The 21,197-nt window shown below is 47.7% G+C and overlaps 1 protein-coding gene across 1 annotated transcript in view; it reads left to right on the forward strand.

The window, feature by feature from the left end:
* The first annotated feature begins 357 nt into the window (after window positions 1-357).
* mRpS17 (mitochondrial ribosomal protein S17) overlaps window positions 358-21,197 on the forward strand; it is a 33,467-nt gene continuing 12,627 nt past the window's right edge. Inside the window, exons 1-3 of the mRNA XM_068377169.1 lie at window positions 358-599; window positions 5,876-5,952; window positions 14,970-15,086. Coding sequence (XP_068233270.1) covers window positions 483-599; window positions 5,876-5,952; window positions 14,970-15,086 — 311 coding nt within the window. The 5' untranslated portion in view covers window positions 358-482. The remainder of the gene's footprint in view (window positions 600-5,875; window positions 5,953-14,969; window positions 15,087-21,197) is intronic.

Raw genomic sequence — 21,197 nt, forward strand, 5'->3', positions numbered from 1 at the left:
AAAAAAAAAAAAAAGGAAGCTCCCACATTTTGTGTAATTAGATCAAAACAGTGAGCCGTTATAAAGACGTACTCCATCTGATTTCTGTTTCGTACTACTACTGTCATATGTTGTGTCTCGAGCAGGGGTGCCATTCATACGATAATTATCCTACATGTACGGTTATTTTAGGTCCAGTACGATGTACGATACATACCTTAGGTATATACATAAGTGTTTAATTTAACAATTATACTAAAATATTTTGAAATAAGTCAATCATGTAACTCCTTAATAATTATATTGAAACTGTGTATGATAATTTTGGTTGAAAAACGACAATTCTAAGGCTTATGTACGATAATCCAGTCGAAATAATCTGGCAACCCTGTACTCGAGTCTCCCGGCAGTGTAAACACCAACAATTCAACTACAACCAGTGAAGTGTTATAACAACCGTTGCTTAATTAAGCCTGGAAAACTAATCTTTATAATAAGGAGCCATGGCTAGAGTGGCTTCTAAAAGCCTAATGTTACTTGGGGAGTGTTTCGCCCACACTGCTAAAGATGCGACCAAAGTTAGAGTGAAACGGATGAAATTTGACGATTATTTGAACATGGTAAGATTATTAATGTATATTAGGGCTAATATCCTTTATTATACTATTAAATTTAATATTTACCAACATTAAATGTATCTATGATAAGGTAGGCAATCGAGATTTCATTAGGGGTATCTATAGTTAGGTAGGCAATCGAGATTTCATTAGGGGTATTTATGGTAAGCTAGGCAATCGAGATTTCATTAGGGGTATTTATGGTAAGCTAGGCAATCGAGATTTCCGACAATAGTCGAATTTGTCATCTGTCGTAGGATATGGTGTATAGCCTTATTTGATTATTTTATATATGCATTTTTGGGCAAATATTATTGGTTTGGTCAGGTTTTAACTCCTTAAGGGTGTATTTATGTAAGCGGCCACCTGTATATATGGTGATGGCTGACTAAGAATTCGGCAGTGTAAGTGGGGTTCCAGGGGCCGTTACGCCCCCCCCCCCTGTTAGGTTAGTAGGTAAGGACACGTTTTGCAGGTTAGGTTAGGTGGGGGAAAGTTTTGGTCAGTTGGTGTCCATGTTTTATGATAGTTGGAAGAACTGGCCGCTAATATACAAAGGGCCTTTAGTTTGGTCAGACATTAACTATTTAGGGGTGCATGCATGTAAGCGGCCACCTGTATGCATGATGACGGCCGGCTAAGAATATGGCAATGAAAGGTGGGTCGCAGGCCGGATTATTCCCCCCCCCCCTTGGGTTAGGTAAATAGGTAAGGACACAGCTTGTAGGTTAGGTTAGGTGGTGTTCTTGTGTAGAAATTTTGCGGGTAGTTTGTAGCGCTACGGCCAAGCGTCCTAATTTGCTTATTATCGCTCCGACTGTTATCTTGTATAGAATAGAAACGTCTGGAAATGGTCTTCGGATCTTAAATATGTTGTGTAAGGGGGGGGTCCGGGCACCCCCCCCCCCCCCCCCCCCCCCGGGTAATTACACGGCTTTTAGCATAGGTTAGGTGGGTTTTTTAAGTTAGCTTCTCCCGTCGTACTCGTAGGTAAGGAAACTGTTGTGTAAGGGGGGGGGGGATATTGTTCGTTAGGATTTCCTTTTTCTATGCAAGTAGCAGGCCTTGTGACCCAACGATTTGCACATTTACCCGCTGTTCTGGTAAGTGGTACATCCTTCGCACATTTGGTACAGCAGTTAGTGTTTTGCCGTTAAGACTTTAAGATGAACAACAGATACCACAAATATAAGTAAACATATATTGTTGAACTTATATTATTTGAAGTTGCTGAAGACAGAAACAAAGGAATCAGTCATGTTTTTGTATATTTACCATACCCACAGGTCAGAACAAAAAGAGAAAAGACTCTAAGGCATTTTTACCCGCAATGAATTGCCAAAAAACGAAATCTCAATGGGAACAATACTTATCTGGTACCGTTAAGATGTTCTGAGCACTTCTTTTATCATTAGTTTACGATGTATTCAGGTTAGATTTTCATATCGATCATCTTGGGAAAATTTTGATGAAAATATTTGGCAGAAATCTTATTTTTCAAATTAGAGACACTTAAAATCTAGAAATTATGACTGAAAGCAACATTTTAAAAGTGAAACAAGCGCAAAGACAAACCCTAATGAGGTTCCTAACGTAATGTAAAACTTATTCTTGAGCAATAGGCCATGTCAAGTTGGGTCCCTTTAGGTCATTTTAGATTATCAACTGAGTTGAATGACATCTATAGCCAGTTGTAGTAACCATGGGAGCTAGGTAATTGTGTCAAGGAAAATAGCTCTGTCTGACTTGTGAAATTTTATGGTCTTATATAAATTTGGTTGGTTTTAAAATAATCCTGATTGTTCAAGTGAAATCATATTACTGTAATAGGTTTTAGATCATGCTAGCCATTTGTATTCTATACACAATTGTGATACAGTTGAAAATAGACAAGTTGGTCAACCGAACTACAAACTACTTGAGCAGTGTCCTTACTTATGGGGGTAAACCATACCCCTTTGTGTACCAAAAGTGATGCAAGGAATTATTTTTATTTGTCAAACATTGTAGTGCCTGAATAATACACGTAAGGTTAAACGGTAATTATACCTACGCAAAATACAAACATTCGTCCTTCAAATAGGGAGATGATTTTGGCGGAAGCTGGAACAGCTGTTGAATTCATTAACAAGATAGCCCCGTTCCACCACCTGTCCGGAGAGCCTCACTTTGAATTTCGGTCACAAATCCAGACGTTTCTTTGTGCTTTTATCCAATTTGTCATTTTTATTTTTCTAACAGAAAATGAATGCTAGCTGCTGATTGCTGTAGTGATGGATGTAAAGTATGAAATTCGTACTTGTTAAGGAAAAGGTGGACGTTGATGGAAGTAGGACGATGCCTGTCTTGACATTTGGCAACCTGGCTGAGACACAGGGCCGAACCGTGGGTATTAAGTGTCCTTCACAATAGTTACCTACTACCCTTTCATGACTGTGAGCCCAGCCTGTCTCACCTAGTGATAGAATTCTTGTCCGATCCTCCAATATTGTTGAAAGCCCTGGCCTTGGAGACAGTGGTTGGAGGGATGTTGGAGAAGAATGCTCTCAAAGTCGTTGGGGAAGTCAACTGGGGACTGGCGACTGGTCATTAACCTCTCCTCTGAACAAGTTTGCTCAACAAATAAAGTTTACAATGGAAATGGCATGGTTTGTGCAGTATTCCATCAGACAGGGAGACAAAATGCTTCCAGTGGACCCAAAGGTCACATAATTACAAGTGCCCATACATTAGTCCTCTCGAAAGTACCTCCGCTCCTTCCTCTACTGTAGAGTACCAGTTCAAGGCTCTATACTTCAAACAGTCTACTGCTCCCCAGGTGTTCACCTTGGTAGCCACTTGGGTCCACTCGCAAGGTATGTGTCTGCTGATGTTGTCTCACGATGATTGGTTGATCCTGACCTCCTCTTAAAGGCAGTTGCTTCTGGATCGAGATTGATTCTTTCATTTTGTCACCATCTGGGGATTGTGATAAACTTGGAGAAGTTTAATCTCATACCCGAGCAGCGAAAGTCGATCACATCAGCAGTCTCAAGGAGGTTGGCGACCGTTTCTGTCCAAGGCAGAATTATCAGCTCAGCAGTGCCAGTCTTTTCTCATCCACTTTTCCTTGCCCCAGAAACTCGTTCCACACGTATGCATCCACAAGAGATCTCTTCAGTGGTGTTTGAAGGATCACTTCTTACCTGTTCCGATGGAACAGGAGGCTCGGGCAAATCTTACCTGGTGGCTGAATAAGAAAAACCTTGCCTAGTTGTCTCAGGTTTTTGGTCACGAGAAGAAATGCATCTGCACGTCAGCATCCTCGAAATGCAAGCTGCCCATGCATTCCAAAAACATTCTAGGTGGCGCTCGTTAATGTTGATGGGTAAAACCACCACCGTAGTGGCCTACATCAACAAACAGGGGGGCATGAACTCGCACCCTCTTTGCAAGCTGATGAAGCAGATGTACATCTGGGTGACATTCCATGCCCTAGAGTTGTCAGCCAGATACATTCCGGGTAAAAAGAATGCATTAGCAGACATACTCAGTCGCCAAGGACAGGTTATAGGCTCGTATTGTTCTCTACATCCTTGCATAGCGGAGAGGCTTCTTGTCCTGTGGGGTTCCCTAGGGAGCGACCTATGTGCCACACGGCTAAACAGAAAGCTCCCCTAGGCTGTGTTCAATGACACTTTCCAACCACAATGGCATCACTTGGACGCGTACGCTTTAACTCTGTTCAGCCTGATTTACCTGTTAATCAACCGAGTGGTAATTATGCCAGGACTACGGGTGACCCAGGTGGCAACCCAGATGGTCTCATACTGAGTGGTATCCCTATTTGTTAGCAAGCACTATTAGTCAGGGTCCAGAGAGAACTTCCACAATGGTCCACACTCATGTTGGCTGCATCCTGTTATCTCAGTTCGTCATTGGAAAGATGAACAAAAGAGCTGTCCATGGCTATCTCCAAGGAGAGATCTGCTCAAACAGCCCCAGCTACACCAAAAGCTAATTGTATTTTATCTGACCGGATGGATACTTTCCACCATTTGCTATACGAAAAAGGGTTTTTGAAACCCCTTAGACCATCCAATATCTCATCAAAACCGGCCCTCAAACATCCTGTACCAGTCTCAATGTATACAGTAGTGTATTTTAATTGCTGTAAGGCTGGAGGGACATCTGATTTACAGTACTCAATGCAGTGAGAAAGGGCTGACAGGGGAATGCACCTGATTTTAAATGGATTACCCCACTGATGTTTATTCCCCCAATTGTCTTGTTTTTAGGAGTGTTGAGCTGATCTAAGTGTGGGTGATTTCCCTTACATTTCCCTTTTTTTGTGACCCCCAGTGCTGATTGGCTGGGACCAGGTGGTGTGCGCCCATTTTTTCCAAGAATAGAATGTAGACTTCTTTAGATATTGTCAAAACATGCCAGGAAGTTTCATGTGTTTGTATATGTCAGGATGTACGAGTACTGCAGTATTGGCCCTTTTAAAAAAAAAGTGTCACTTATGGTGTCACATAGGAATATATGTAAAGAAGGGTACATAGAGGATGATTAATACTTGCTTGGACCTTCTTTAGTGTGTCTACTGCTTTGGTGATTATCAGTATATCGATTATTGTATTGGGCAGTTTAATAATGATTTTACGCAGGATAAAGAAACAGTATCATGGTGTTATGGTATATTTATGTGTAATGTAAAGTCTTGAGATTTGTTTGTAGTTGATTATTAAGATTTAGTGTTAATTTCATTGTATTGAGTATTGGTGTCATGAAGAAGTGTGTTCAATTCTGGTCCATAGTACGTCAAACCTCACGACACTTGTCTCCATCCTGAGACTGCAACAAGTCAAAGTAGTAGAAGCCAGACTTACAGGTTAGAACCATTCAAGGCATTTTTCTTTCATTTTAAGATCCTTGAGATGAATCTTAACTATAGCCCTCCAAGTTTACCATTATCCCTACTAAATGTATTCATGAATATTTAAGAAGATAAATTGAAATAAAGTATTTAATTTATAGAATTTATTTCAATGGTTCTATTTGGGTCAAAATCAAAGTTATGAAGGTTGTGAGAAAGGGCTCAGCTCTTTGGGAGAATAGTTTAAATCCAGGAAAACTTATTTGCTTATTGTGACCAGGGTTCATGTTTTAAACTTGTAGAGTATAAATATTGGGTAAGTGTTGAAATGAATTATATTGTGAAATTTTTTATTTTGCCTAATGTCATTGTATGTCTTGCTTTTTTTATATATATTGAGTAAAATCTCTCTCTCTCTCAGTATTTTTCAGATTTTGCATACTATTTTGCCCATGATCCTGAGCAGAAATGCAAAGTTGGAGACATTGTTTTGATAAAGTGAGTAAAGTTTATTCTTTATAGTTGTGAACTTTCAATTATTATTGTTTACAGTCTTCCATTTTAATACTTAAGTATGTGTTCAGAGGCCATCCCCTGGCTAGTGATGTGAAAGATCAATTTGTTCCGTAACTGAAATACAAACCACGCTATTTAATATGGGTAATTACTTTCAGAGTAGCTGAAATGATGAGCCATTAGAATTTTAACGAGGGTTTACTATCCCACCGCTAGTTAGCGGGGGAGTAGGGAGGGTAGCTTGTTACCCCCCCCTCACACACCTGTGCTGAGCTCACTTTGCTATCGGCTCGGGTGCTAGACGGACGTGTCCACTGTCACCCTCGCCTTACTGACAGCCAGTTTGACTGATCTTTTGTCTGCTTTTTCTTTTCTACAGAGTGTTTGTGAAGTTGGCCTCTGTGATGCGGAAGTGTCCCAGTTTACCTGACCGCCCTTGTGGGACTTATATATCGGCAGTCGAAACGGACCCTCAGACCTTATGTCCTTTTTGTAGGGGCCAACGGTGTGATAGAGATAATGTATGTGGTGAGTGTGGGGAGTGGTCTACCTCCCAGTGGGAGAGGTTTTCCCGGCGCTGGAAGAAGAAGTCCAAAAGGGATATTTCTCCTTCGAAGAGTTCTTTGAAGGGGGAAAAACCCAAGGCTGCTTCTTCCGTGCCCCAAACCTCTTCCGAAGCTCCCACTCGATCGGTTTCTTCTGACAAACTGTCGAGTAGTAGCGTAGGCCGCAGTTCTGTTGACCGATCTTGGGGTTTGGGAGAGGGAGTTGCCTCCCATAGTGAGGCAGCTCCTCCTCCTCCCCTGGGGGAGGATATTTATTCTGATGTCAATGTTAATGTTTCTAACCATGATTTGTTACAGCTTTGGGCTTCCTTGGGGCTTCAGGGTTCGCCCTCCAAGGAAGCCCTGTTTGACATGATCAAGTTAGGAGCAGCTGTGAAACAGTAGCCGACTTAACAGAGGTCAATCCTCTGTCTATCGTCGACGTTGTTGTGGCAGAGGCTTTTGACGAGTTAAGTCAAACCTCTGCTCCTGATATAGCTGAAGGCTTAGTTCCCACCTCCGAATATCCTTCGAGGGAGGAACTAAGTCCAACGGTCTCTCCTGCTGGTGATTCTCCCCCTCGGAGGAGTTCACTGACAGAGACTCTTCTTCGGAGGACTGCTGGTCAGCTTGCTGATCCTACTGCCCCCAGAGGGCATATAAGGCGCAAAGCTCGCCTTCCTCTTCGCCATAGAGGCCTTCCCTCGCCCCACAAGGGCGTAAAGAGGCGCCTCTTCGTCTTGTCATCCCCGCAGTCCGCCGCAGAGGAACCTCTTTGTCGATCACCGACCCTGCCAGCTACATCCCTGGACCTCTCTGCAGATCGTTCGCGATCTCCTTCGGTGGAAGGTCGTCCTTGCAAAGGACGCACCGACCTTCCTCCCGCCTGACCTGCCATCGCCGTTACTGGCCGCTGATGCGCTGTGGGCGCCCACGCATCCCGTTTTCAAGCGGACATCGGTCCCCTCGGGGCACAAGGGACTTTCTCTCCTAGAGACTAAGTCCCTTACGCGCCAGGTATCCCCTGTGCGCCATCAATCTCCTACTGCGCGCAAGTGCACTCCAGTTCCGGTTAGAGTGCGCCAGCGCTCTCCTGCGCGCCAGCGCTCACCTGCTCGTCAGCGCTCACCTGTGCGCCAGCGCGCCACTGCGCGCCCTCTTCCTGATGCGCGCCCATGATTGCCTGCGCGGCAGCGCTCGCCTACGCGCCAGCATTCTCCGACGCGCCAGCTCTCGCCTGTGTGCCAACGTTCTCCTGCGCGCCCACGATCTTCGGATCTGGGCGCAAAGGGGAAGATGAGCTCTTCCCCTGCGAGTCGGCGCTCTCCAGCATCGTCTCCATCGCGCGCCCTGCACGCCCACCTGTTGCAGTTCAAGATGTGCTCCCTCATGCGCGCAAGGGATATTTCCCCTGCGCGCGCGCCCAACGTGTTCGCCCTTACGGGCTCAACATGATCCTGTGCGCCCGCGCGCGCGCGCGAACAATCGCCTTCACGCGTGCGAGTGCTTATTCAGCCTGCTGCACGCTCGCCGCTATCTTCAGAACGCGTCCCTGCGCGCCATCGTTCGCCGACGCACGCCATCGTTCGCCGACGCACGCCATCGTTCGCCGACGCATGCCATCGTTCGCCGACGCACGCCATCGTTCGCCGACGCACGCCATCGTTCGCCGACGCACGCCATCGTTCGCCGACGCACGCCATCGTTCGCCCACGTGCGCCCTCACCTGCGTGCCATCGATTGCCCACGCGCGCCATCGCTCATCCACGTGCTATCGCATACGCGCGAGCAATCGCCCAAGCGTGATTTAGGCGGAATTCCATCGCGCCAGCGCTACCTCCAGTGCGACCACCAGCGCGACCACCAGCGCGATCGCGTTCCCACACGAGGCTGTTGGACGACGCACAGCTAGGTCACCGTCATCGCGCCCCCCCCCCCCCCCCCCCCCCCCCCGCAAGCGCAGAACAGCGCGCTCGCCGGAGGGAGGGATTTCTCCAGACAGGTCCAGGAACTTGCTTTCTTCTTCTCAGGCCGACCCTGCTTTGGTAACTCCTCCTAGGGATTGAACGATCCCCTTCCCTCCAGAGGGAGTTTCTTACAGCGCAGCTGTCGGTCGACAGCCCTGGTTTGGGTCCCTCGTCAGAGTGGTCGTACAGGCTTTCAAGCCTGTTCTCTCTGAACTGGGACACAAAGCAGTGGCAGTCTCGACTCCCCTGAAGAGGAAGAGAGGAGGAGTGGAAGTGGTAACTTCTCCAAGGGCGAAGTTGACTCCTCGGAAGTCTTTGAGGAAGGCTCCCTCCCCCCCCAGACTTTCTCTCCCTCCCCTTCGGACGAGGATTTCCCGTCCTCGGGAGTCCCGTGAGGTGAGGCGTTCCCCCATCGCACCAATGAGGGAAACCCCACCTCGCGCAGAGAAGTCCTCTCGGGTAGGGGTGGAGAAAAGCCTCCCACCAAGACAGTTCCGAAGTCGTCCTCGAGGATTAAACCAGAGCCAACCAAGCCCTCGGAGAACGTCCACGAGTCCCCCCGAGAAGAGCCTTCGGGGACAGGAGACTTCGCTGCCAGCCCTTCAGGAGGGGAGCTTCAGGAGTCAGAACACGCTTTCTGGCAAGTTCTGACCCTCATGAGGTATCTCAACGGGTTCTCGGATCCAGAGATTTCTCCTCGTGAGGGCAAGGACACGGTCCTGGACCGAGTCTTTGGTACTCAGAAACCCGCTAAGGCCAGTGCGGCTCTGCCTTGGTCCCAAGGGGTTAAGAGTGCCAGAGATAAGGTCGAGGGCCAGCTCTCCGAGCTTGCCTCCTCCAGCCGGTCCAGCGCCGGGAACAAACTCCTCCCGCCTCCTCGTGTCCATCAGAGGAGGTACTTCGAGATCATGGATGAGACTTGTCTAGCTCTTCCTTTGCACCATCTTTGGAAGAGCTTACCAAGGGAGTCCCTCTCGAGAGACTCTCCACCCGGCAGGTGGCTTTCTCGGCTACGGAGATCCTCAGCCAGGAGAAGGTAGCGAATTGTGCCATGCAGGCAATTTTGTGGCTGGACATCTGGCTAGGGTCTCAAGGCATCCTGCTACGATCCGAGGACCTGTCCAAGGAAAGTACCTGGAAGGCCATGGAGACATTTCTACTCTCAGGCACTCGTACCATCAAGTTTCTAGCCCACAAAGTCTCGAATTTGTGGGCTAACACCATCTTGAAGTGTCGAGAGGTTCCACCAGAAAGTCCCCAACACCGAGACACACTCCTGCAGAGGGCTTTAACATCTAAGCCCTATAAACCTCCAGCAACCCAGCAACCACGTCCTACCAAGACGACGAAACAGGTAACGGCAGCGAAGACAACGGTGTCAAAGCCCTTTCATATCAAAGACAAGAAAGGCAAAAAGTCCTCCAGGGGAGGGAAAAATCCTAGGGGGAGTGGCCGAGGCCGCAAACGCTAGGATTGGCAGTCCCCCTGCATGTCCACAAGTAGGGAGATGCCTGCAAAGTTGCGCAAGCAGGTGGTAGGAACTCGGGCCCGATTCCTGGACGATTTCCGTAATCAGTCAAGGATATCGCGTCCCGTTCATAACATCTCTACCTCCCCTGACAGCGGATCCAGTGTCGTTGAGCTCCCTTGCTATGGGATTGCCAAGGGGCAAGCCCTTCGGGCAGAAGTCGAGACCATGTTGAAGAAGGGCGCTCTCCAAGAGGTCGTCGACGGGTCCCCAAGCTGCTTCAGTCGACTCTTTCTTGTAAAGAAGGCGTCTGGAGGCTGGAGACCAGTCATCGACTTCTCAGCTCTGAACAGGTTTGTCAAGCAGACCCCGTTCAGCATGGAGACGGCAGACACGGTCAGACTTGCAGTGGGACCTCAAGACTTCATGTGTACACTGGATCTGAAGGATGCACACTTCCAGATCCCAGTCCATCCGTCTTCAAGGAAGTACTTAAGATCCTGCCTAGACAACAAGATCTACCAGTTCAAGGTGCTGTGCTTCGGTCTCTCCACAGCACCTCAGGTTTTCACCAGAGTGTTCACCCTGATATCATCGTGGGCACACAGGATCAGCATCCGTCTCCTCCGTTATCTGGACGACTGGCTGATCCTAGCAGACTCGGAGTCTGCCCTTCTTCGACACCGAGACGAACTTCTGAGACTTTGCTAAGATCTGGGGATCTTGGTAAATCTCGAGAAGTCTTCTCTGCTACCTACTCAGAGACTGGTATATCTAGGCATGATAATAGACACCAATCTCCACAAAGCCTTCCCATCAGACTACAGGATAGCAAGGCTGAGGAGGGTCGCGAGTCCTTTCCTCAGACGAGAGGAACTCCCAGCCCAATCGTGGTTACGTCTCCTCGGCCACCTCTCATCCCTGGCCCGTCTAGTTCCCAACGGTCGCCTCAGAATGAGATCTCTACATTGGCGACTCAAGTCCCGGTGGAATCAAGGACACGATTCCCCGGACGTCATGATCCCGATGGGTCCTGCGGAACAGACGGACCTTCAGTGGTGGGTGACAGACGAGAACCTACGAAAGGGAGTGGATCTTCTTGTCCTCCCCCCAGATTTGATGCTGTTTTCGGACGCTTCAAAGAAAGGGTAGGGGGCCCACGTTCTGCACCACACGACCACAGGCCTGTGATCAGAATCAGAAAAGTGCCTCCATATAAATCTGCTAGAAATGAAGGCCGTATTCCTGGCTCTTCAACAGTTCCAACAATACCTGGCGGGTCACTCTGTGGTGGTGATGAGCGACAACACCACAGTAGTGGCTTACATCAACAAGCAGGGAGGTACCTTTTCAGAGCAGCTATCCCATCTTGCAGTAGAGATACTGAGATGGACCGAAGTCCACTCTATTCCACTATCGGCTCGCTTCATTCCAGGCAAGAGGAATGTGCTCGCCGACAGTCTGAGCAGAGCGTCTCAGATAGCGAGTACCGAGTGGTCTTTGGATCATCTAGTAGCCAACAAAGTCCTGTACCGAGTGGTCTTTGGATCATCTAGTAGCCAACAAAGTCCTGACTTTGTGGGGTTCTCCCACTGTGGATCTGTTCGCTACAGCGTTGAACTTCAAGCTTCCGCTGTACTGCTCCCTAGTCCCGGATCCCAGGGCACTTTGGCAAGATGCCTTTCAACAACGGTGGGACAACATCGACGTTTACGCCTTTCCCCCGTTCTGTCTGATGAGGAGGGTACTCAACAAGACCAGAATATCGGTCAGTCTCTCGATGACCCTAATAATTCTGCTATGGCATCATGCGGAATGGTTTCCGGACCTTCTGCAACTCCTAACGGAACTTCCGAGAGAACTCCCTCCACGACACGAGCTATTCAAACAACCACACGCCAACATCTTTCATAAAGCCGTAGCTTCGCTTCGACTTCACGCCTGGAGACTATCCAGCATCTCCTCGCAGAGAGAGGTTTTTCGCAACAAGTTGCGAAGAGGATGTCTGGATACCTGCGAAGGTCATCCGCAGGGGTCTACCAGGCAAAGTGGAGAGTTTTCTGTGGTTGGTGTCATGGAAGGGGTATCTCTCCACTCGATACCACTATTCCAGCAATAGCGGAGTTCTTCGTGTATTTGCGAGAAGAAATGCGCCTTTCAGTCTCGGCAGTGAAAGGCTATCGCTCAGCCTCAAGTCTAGCCTTCAGGCTCAAAGGAGTGGACATTTCTTCTTCGCTGGAACTTTCCCTACTCATACGAAGTTATGAACTTACCTGCCCTCAGTCGGAAGTGAAACCTCCTCCATGGAACGTGGTTCGAGTTTTCAGGTCTCTTAAGAGACCTCCCTACGAACTATTACGCCAGGCTTCAGATCACCACCTGACTTGGAAGACGGTATTCCTACTAGCTTTGGCCTCGGTCAAGCGAGTCAGTGAACTCCATGGTCTCTCGTATGACATCGCCCATTCAAGGGGATGGGGGGAGGTAACGTTCAGATTCGTCCCTGAGTTTGTTGCTAAGACCCAGAATCCGGGAGTGCCGGACCCACGGTTTGACTCTTTCCAGGTTTCGAGTCTTCGTTCTGTAACAGATGACCCAGACCATCTCGTACTCTGCCCAGTAATGAGTCTGAGGCTGTATCTTAAAAGAACAGCAGCAATTCGTCCCCAAGTGCAGGCATTGTTTGTGAGCACTGGGAAGACGAAGAGGAGGGTTACCAAGAATACCATCTCGGCATGGATTCGTAAGGTAATACACCTATCCCTGAATCCTGACCCTCCTTCGTCACGTCGCCTCAGAGCACATGATGTCAGGGGCGTAGGCTTCAAAAAGAACTTCTCAGTGACGCAGGTTCTACAAGCAGGGGTGTGGAAGCGTCAGACGACCTTCACAGCCCACTACCTGCAAGACGTGACCCACAGGAGACTCGATACGTTCTCTATCGGTCCTGTGGCGGCTGCACAACAGCTGTTTTAAACCTCAGGCTCCTTAATGGACAAGTAGCAGAGGGTTGAGGGCATTGTTACCCGGTCTTAGTCTGCATGAATGAAAAGGTATGCCTGACCCTTATTCTTTTCTTCATCCTCCCCACTCTTGGGAAAAGCAGCATCCTGGGTTCTTTGCACAGCTGACCTCAAACCACTGTAGGTAAACCATGTTTCCTTGTGTTCCTAGTATTAAGTTAATACTGTCACGTCCCCATACCCTGACGAGGTTGTATTGGGAGAGTCCTAGCCTAAAGTTTCCATCTAAAGGACTTCAGGTCAACTTCCTAGGACGAGTCACTCTTCAACCTTCACACACAGCTTACGTAGGCCGCAGCCCTTGCATAGCAAGGTGCTAGCGAGGTGCAGGGACTCCCTATTATCGAGTGCTGACACACTCAGATATTGAGTCCCCGGGCAAAGCCAAAAGCCAGTACTGGCCGGGACTTACCACCCTTCCTAAGGGTTGAGTCACCCATATATTAATAGCGTGGTTTGTATTTCAGTTACAGAACAAATGACAAATTCGTAGGTAATTTGTATTTTTCCTAACTATACAAACCTTAGCTATTTAATCAAACTTGCCTGCCAGCCCTATCCCCCGTGAAGTCCTACCTCTTAAGCAAAGTGAGCTCAGCACAGGTGTGTGAGGGGGGGTGGGCGGGGGCGGTTAGCAAGCTACCCTTCCTAACCCCCCGCTAACTAGCGGTGGGGTAGTAAATCCTCATTAAAATTCTAATGGCTCGTCATTTCAGTTACGCCGAAAGTAATTACCCATACAGTATTAAATAGCTAAGGTTTGTATAGTTAGGAAAAATACAAATTACCTACAAATTTGTCATTTTTATGTCTGGTTTAAGTATTTTCTCTATGTCTGGTTGTGGTTTTGTTGTTTAAATATTTTAGTTTTAAGAAATATAGGTTTATGGAGAATAACAACAACAACAAATGCAACCTTTTCTAGACCACGGCTGGACAAATGTCTCAAATATGTCCTTATACATGTCTGAGGTTTGGCTATTTTTACAGCTCTGGCCAATGTGGATTGATGATGGTGGAGAGCTTTCAGTCATATTGCTCTCAGGAATGGTGTCCCTGACTAGTATAGCTTTGCTGATCATGGTGATACGCAAACACTTTCACCCCATTAAGATAGCCCCACTCAGAAATGGATGGAAAATAGTAGTTTGTTTTAAATATCCTTCCTGTGCAAGTCCAGTTGCTGAGATAAATTGAGTGGAAATTTTTTAATTGGAGAGTATTTGACGGTAAGAAAGATTCAAGGGTCTGGGGTTTGTTTTTGCATTCCACCACAGATAACAGGGCAACCAAACCCTTCAGATAAAATAAATTATACCTTGTCATTTCAAATATACTGTACTGTACTGTCAAGTATTGTAATAATACTGTTTTTGTTCCGAGTTCACAAACATACATGTATTGAATGGTTTAAAACTATACAATATAGTACAAAAACAACCGCTAGTAATATCAACAATAATACTGTAATAGAAATAATTTTATATTTTACAATTCAAATTTTGAATTAGTCATTTAATTTATATTTATGTTTTTACATTTCTATCAGTTCATCATTCTTGAGCAATAAAGGAAGTATGTCGTAAAGAATTAGCTTATCAGAAGTATAATGAGGTGTATAACTAGCTAGTAACAGGTGACTTCTCTGTCTGACAGTCACTAATCCCATAAGGCTTTGGAATCAAGTGTGCCAGAAAATTGATGTGTATCTATACAGTATACACACATACACAAACACACAAATATTTATTTATATCTGTAAATATATCTATCTCTGGAAGCAGCTCCTGAGATGGTGGTAGTGTAGTGTTTGTGAAGAGAAGTGGAGGCTTTGGCAAGATGAGAGATCTGGGGCCTTAATTGTGTACACATCATAAGCATTATTGCCTAATGGACTCAAAGTTTGGTGCAATGATAAATTTCATGTTGTTCTGTTTTAGTTTTACCAAGATTTTTATGGTACAAAGATGGTTTAATGAGTTTTCCTTTTTTTCAGAGAGCTTCAAGAACAGAAGAGTAAAGAAATTACACATTCTGTCATGAAGATAGTGTATCCCTACGGTGATATTACAGATCCAATCTCTGGCAAGAAGTGCTTTGTTAGTGTGTACAGGTATGTTCCTTTCATGTTTCTCAAGAAAATATATTCTAACCAGATTTTGTTTTACTGCTTGAGATAGAAGTAATGGTTTTGCTATTTGGATTTCTCCCAAATTTTCATTTCTTAATACGGTAGTTTTGGATGTATAGTGATGACTTTTTAGGGTAGTATAACTTTTTGCTTGAGACCTTAAAAACATTTTAATACTTTTTAAAAACTCGGGACTAATGGAAATTAAAAAAGATTAATGGAAAAGGGTAGTGCCTAACACTAAAGAAACACAGATACCCGGTAAGGGTGATTATTTCAACTTATGATCTCTTATTTAACCCTTATTTTTCAATATTAATCTTACCCGGTGATCATGTAGCTGCAGCTCTGCTGCCCGACAGAAAAAACCTACGGGCGGGATACGCCAGCGATCGCTATACAGGTGGGGGTGTACAACAACAGCGCCATCTGTCGAGTAGGTACTCAGGTACTTCTTGTCAACAAGAACCAATTTTCTCTCTGTCGTGCCACCGGCAAGACCTACTTGATACGCTGTTGTTTCTGGAGTTGATTTTCACGCTATTTGGTGATGTATTCTCTCTAGTTATTAGCTTTCGCTGTACAGGAGTTATCATCAATACCTTATCAAGCTTTATTGATTAGATTTTGGAACTTAGATAGATTTTGGATTTCCCCCTTTGACTAATTCAAGATGTCTGACCCTACTCAAGTCCCCAAGTACAGGCAGTGTAGCGCTAGGGACTGTTCTAGGCGTCTTCCGAAGGCCTCTATCGATCCTCACACCGTTTGTTCCAATTGTAGGGGTAAAGCCTGTCAATTGGAAGATCGATGTGAGGAATGCGCTGGGCTTTCGGAATTCGATTTTCAAGAATTCCTTAAGAATGCACGTAGGCTAGAGAAGGATAGGATCAGGAGTTCTTCTCGCTCTTTTGATTTTTCCTCTCCCCATGCCCCTCAACCTATTCCTTCCCCTGTAGTGGTTACACCCGACCCTTCTACTAGCTCTCAGCAACCCTCGATGGCGGACATGATGCGTGCCATTCAGGCTCTTGGTGACCGAGTTGAGTCATTAGCGAATGACCGCAATCAACTCTTAGCCGACGTCAAAGAGTTGAAGGAGAAAAGTGCAGTGGGAAATGTAGTGAGTGCAAGTGCTGTGAAAAGTGTCAGTGTTACGCATGAGGGTGCATCTGTTCGTGCCAGTCGTCCTCCCAGTCCGGGACCTCTTGCAAGCTCCCAAGCCCAGGGGAGAAGCAATGTCGAAGGACCAAAGGGTTCGACAGGCCTTGATCAGCGTACAGATGTACCCTCAGTGGTTGCGGACGTATCTTGCAGAGATCGTCCCACCCACAAACAGACGAGTGAGCCCATTCATTCCTCGTCTGCGGAAGAAGTTTCTCGTCAGAAACGCTGGACCAAGGTCTCACGACCTCTCAAGCGCAAGGTCCCTTCCGAGCGAGTCCAACGGCCCAGGTGTAGCCACTGGGTCAGTTCGGACTCGCCGCAGTCTTCCGAAGACTGCACACCTCCCAAGAGAGGTAGAGTGGTTCCGCAGCAGGCAATCACTCCGTCTGTTGCTGCACCAACCGCTGTAGACCCTAAGTGGTCTTTGCTGCAGTCTATGCAGACTCAGCTAGCTTCCTTCATGCAGGAGTATCGTGCTGAGAAGGTTGAAGCTGCACCCGTTAACCCACAACCTGCCACGGTTGTGCGCTCAGCTGACACTGCGGCTCCCTGCTCCCACACTCCGGCTGTGAGAGCTCCACCACCGATGCGCAGTCGACCCTGCCAGACGCATGTTGACGTTAGCCGACATGCGGCACCCTCCGTTGACATGCGTGAGCTACCGCATCAGCAGTGGGAAGGTGCTGTCAAGCTGCCGTGTTTTGACGCAATGCGGCAGTCTCCGCAACCCACGGCAGTCCCCACCACGCACCACCACTCCGCTTTTGTTGTTGCCAGCTCTCAGACTGACCAGCAGCGGCATGATGTTGGATCCAGTGCAGCTACGCATGCACCCGTGCTGCCGGATTCAGCCGTTCAGCTTTCTTCTCCTCCTTTGCCGCTTCCTCCTCAGCATTCGGATGAAGGAATCTCTGATGACGACGAAGCTGCTCATTTGGACGATCAACACTCCGACATAGATGAACCCAAGACTACGCCTCCCTCCTTAGACTTTAGGAAAGTCCTTGCTCTGTTTAGGGAGTTGTATCCGGACCAGTTTGTGTCTGCAGCCCCACGCTCACCTCCCTCTGAGTTCGCTTTAGGCATGCAGTCAGCAGCTCCTGCCTTTACGAAGCTCGTACTCGCGCGCTCATCCAAGAGAGCTTTAAGGGTACTGGGAGAGTGGTTGCAGGCCAAGAAGCAACTTGGGAAGACGTCCTTCATCTTTCCCTCCACCAAGCTTGCTTCCAAATCTAGCGTCTGGTATGCCACGGGAGAAGATCTCGGCTTGGGAGTTCCTGCCTCTGCCCAGGGCGACTTCTCAAGTCTGGTAGACTCTCGCCGCAGACTGGCTATGAGACGCTCCAAGATTTGCTGGACCTTTTCGGACATGGACCATCTTTTAAAGGGAGTTTTCCGTGCGTTTGAGATCTTCAACTTCCTGGACTGGTGTTTGGGAGCGTTGAGCAGAAAGACCTCCCCTTCGGATAAGGACTCTGCCATGCTCATCATGTCATGCATGGACAAAGCCATTCGGGATGGATCTGGCGAGCTTGCGGCTTCTTTCGTGTCTGGAGTTCTTAAGAAGCGAGATCACCTTTGCTCCTTCTTGTCGGCGGGGATCACACCATGTCAGAAGTCAGAGTTGATGTTTGCTCCGCTATCCAAGTGTCTCTTTCCTGAAGAGCTGATCAAGGGGATTGCCGCCTCGTTGATCCAGAAAGACACCCATGACCTGGTGGCGTCATCCGCACGTAAAGTCACAGCTTTACCTTCCGTGCCTAGACCTAGGATGGACACACCAGCGTCTAGGTTCATTCCGCCCTTTCGTGGCAGAACCTCCAGCAGAGGAGGTACCCGTGCCGATAGTCAACGTGGCAAAAAGAAGAAGGGTTCCAAGTCCTCAAAAGGCAGAGTCTGACTGCCATCTTCTCCAGACAGCAGTGGGAGCCAGGCTCAAGAACTACTGGCAGGCCTGGGAGAACAGGGGTGCAGACGCACAGTGTGAAGTTACTCAGAGAGGGGTACAGGATTCCATTCTTGCGCAAGCCCCCTCTAGCAACAACTCCCATCGACCTCTCTCCCAGGTACAGAGAGGAGGACAAGAGGCTAGCTTTACAGCAAGAGGTGTCTCTCTTGCTACAAAAGGGAGCGGTAGTCATAGTCCGGGACCATCAATCCCCGGGCTTCTACAACCGTCTCTTCTTAGTAGCGAAGAAGACAGGAGGGTGGAGACCGGTGCTGGACGTCAGTGCTCTAAATGTCTTTGTCACCAAGCAGACGTTCACCATGGAGACGACGAAGTCGGTGCTAGCATCGGTCAGGAAGGAAGACTGGATGGTCTCGTTAGACCTGAAGGACGCGTACTTTCACGTCCCCATCCACCCAGATTCCCAACCTTTCCTAAGGTTCGTCTTTGGGAAGGTGGTTTACCAGTTCCAAGCCCTGTGCTTTGGCTTAAGCACGGCACCTCTAGTGTTTACCAAGCTGATGAGGAATATTGCCAAATTCCTGCATTTAGCAGACATCAGAGCCTCCCTCTATTTGGACGACTGGCTTTTAAGAGCTGCGTCAAGTCGTCGCTGTCTGGAAAATCTCAAATGGACTATGGATCTGACCAAGGAATTGGGTCTCCTGGTCAATATAGAAAAGTCCCAACTCGTCCCATCCCAAACTATAGTCTATCTAGGTATGGAGATTCAGAGTCAAGCTTTTCGGGCTTTTCCGTCGGCCCCCAGAATCAGTCAAGCCCAAGAATGCATCCAGAGCATGCTGAAAAGGAACCGATGTTCAGTCAGACAGTGGATGAGTCTAATAGGGACGCTTTCATCGCTGGACCAGTTCATCGCGTTAGGGAGACTCCACCTCCGACCCCTTCAGTATCACCTAGCTGCTCACTGGAGAAAGGACATGACGCTAGAAGCGGTCTCAGTTCCTATATCCGAAGAGATGAAGTCTGCACTGACTTGGTGGAAGAACAACATTCTTCTCAAGGAAGGTCTACCACTGGCTGTTCAGACCCCCGACCACCTTCTCTTCTCGGACGCATCGGACACGGGCTGGGGTGCGACACTGGACGGTCGGGAATGCTCGGGCACGTGGAATCCGGATCAAAGAGCACTTCACATCAACTGCAAGGAGCTACTGGCAGTTCATCTGGCCTTGAGAAGCTTCAAGTCCCTCCTTCTAGGCAAGGTGGTGGAGGTGAACTCCGACAACACTACAGCCTTGGCGTACATCTCCAAGCAAGGAGGGACTCATTCGAGGACGTTGTTCGAGATCGCAAGGGACCTCCTCACCTGGTCAAGAGATCGAAAGATATCGCTTGTAACGAGGTTCATTCAAGGCGACATGAACGTCATGGCAGACCGCTTCAGCCGGAAGGGTCAGATCATCCCTACAGAATGGACCCTTCACAAGAATGTTTGCAACAGACTATGGGCCCTGTGGGGTCAGCCCACCATAGATCTGTTCGCTACCTCGATGACCAAGAGGCTCCCAAATTATTGCTCACCGATTCCGGACCCAGCAGCAGTTTACGTAGATGCCTTTCTTCTGGATTGGTCCCATCTAGACCTTTATGCGTTCCCCCCGTTCAAGATTGTCAACAAGGTACTGCAGAAGTTCGCCTCTCACGAAGGGACAAGGTTGACGTTGGTTGCTCCCCTCTGGCCCGCGAGAGAATGGTTCACCGAGGTACTGCAATGGCTAGTAGACGTTCCCAGGACTCTTCCTCTAAGAGTGGACCTTCTGCGTCAGCCGCACGTAAAGAAGGTACACCCAAGCCTCCACGCTCTTCGTCTGACTGCCTTCAGACTATCGAAAGACTCTCAAGAGCTAGAGGCTTTTCAAAGGAGGCAGCCAGAGCGATTGCCAGAGCAAGGAGGACATCCACTCTCAAGGTCTACCAGTCAAAATGAGAAGTCTTCCGAAGCTGGTGCAAGGCGAATTCAGTATCCTCAACCAGTACCTCTGTAACGCAGATAGCTGACTTCCTTTTACACCTAAGGAATGTAAGATCCCTATCAGCTCCTACGATCAAAGGTTACAGAAGCATGTTGGCATCAGTCTTCCGCCACAGAGGCTTAGATCTTTCCACCAACAAAGATCTACAGGACCTCCTTAAGTCTTTTGAGACCTCAAAGGAGCGTCGGTTAGCCACACCAGGTTGGAACTTAGACGTGGTTTTAAGGTTCCTGATGTCAGCAAGGTTCGAACCGCTTCAATCAGCCCCTTTTAAAGATCTCACTTTGAAGACTTTTCCTCGTTTGCTTAGCAACAGCTAAAAGAGTCAGTGAGATACACGCCTTCAGCAGGAACATAGGATTTACATCTGAAACGGCTACATGTTCCTTACAGCTTGGTTTTTTAGCTAAAAACGAGCTTCCTTCTCGTCCTTGGCCCAAATCGTTCGAGATTCCAAGTCTGTCCAGTTTGGTTGGAAACGAACAAGAGAGAGTACTATGCCCAGTAAGAGCTCTTAAGTACTATTTAAGACGTACGAAGCCATTACGAGGACAATCAGAAGCTTTATGGTGTTCTATTAAGAAACCTGCTTTTCCGATGTCGAAGAACGCAGTCTCTTATTACATCAGACTTTTGATTAGAGAAGCCCATTCTCATCTGAATGAGGAAGACCATGCTTTGCTGAAGGTAAGGACACGTGAAGTTAGAGCTGTCGCTACTTCAGTGGCCTTCAAACAAAACAGATCTCTGCAGAGTGTAATGGATGCAACCTATTGGAGAAGCAAGTCAGTGTTCGCATCATTTTACCTTAAAGATGTCCAGTCTCTTTACGAGAACTGCTACACCCTGGGACCATTCGTAGCAGCGAGTGCAGTAGTAGGTGAGGGCTCAACCACTACATTCCCATAATCCCATAACCTTTTTTAATCTTTCTCTTGAAATGCTTTTTATTGTTGTTTTTGGGTTGTACGGAAGGCTAAG

The sequence above is a fragment of the Palaemon carinicauda genome, chromosome 7 (assembly GCF_036898095.1).
Source record: "Palaemon carinicauda isolate YSFRI2023 chromosome 7, ASM3689809v2, whole genome shotgun sequence".
Taxonomy (NCBI): Eukaryota; Metazoa; Arthropoda; class Malacostraca; order Decapoda; family Palaemonidae; genus Palaemon; species Palaemon carinicauda.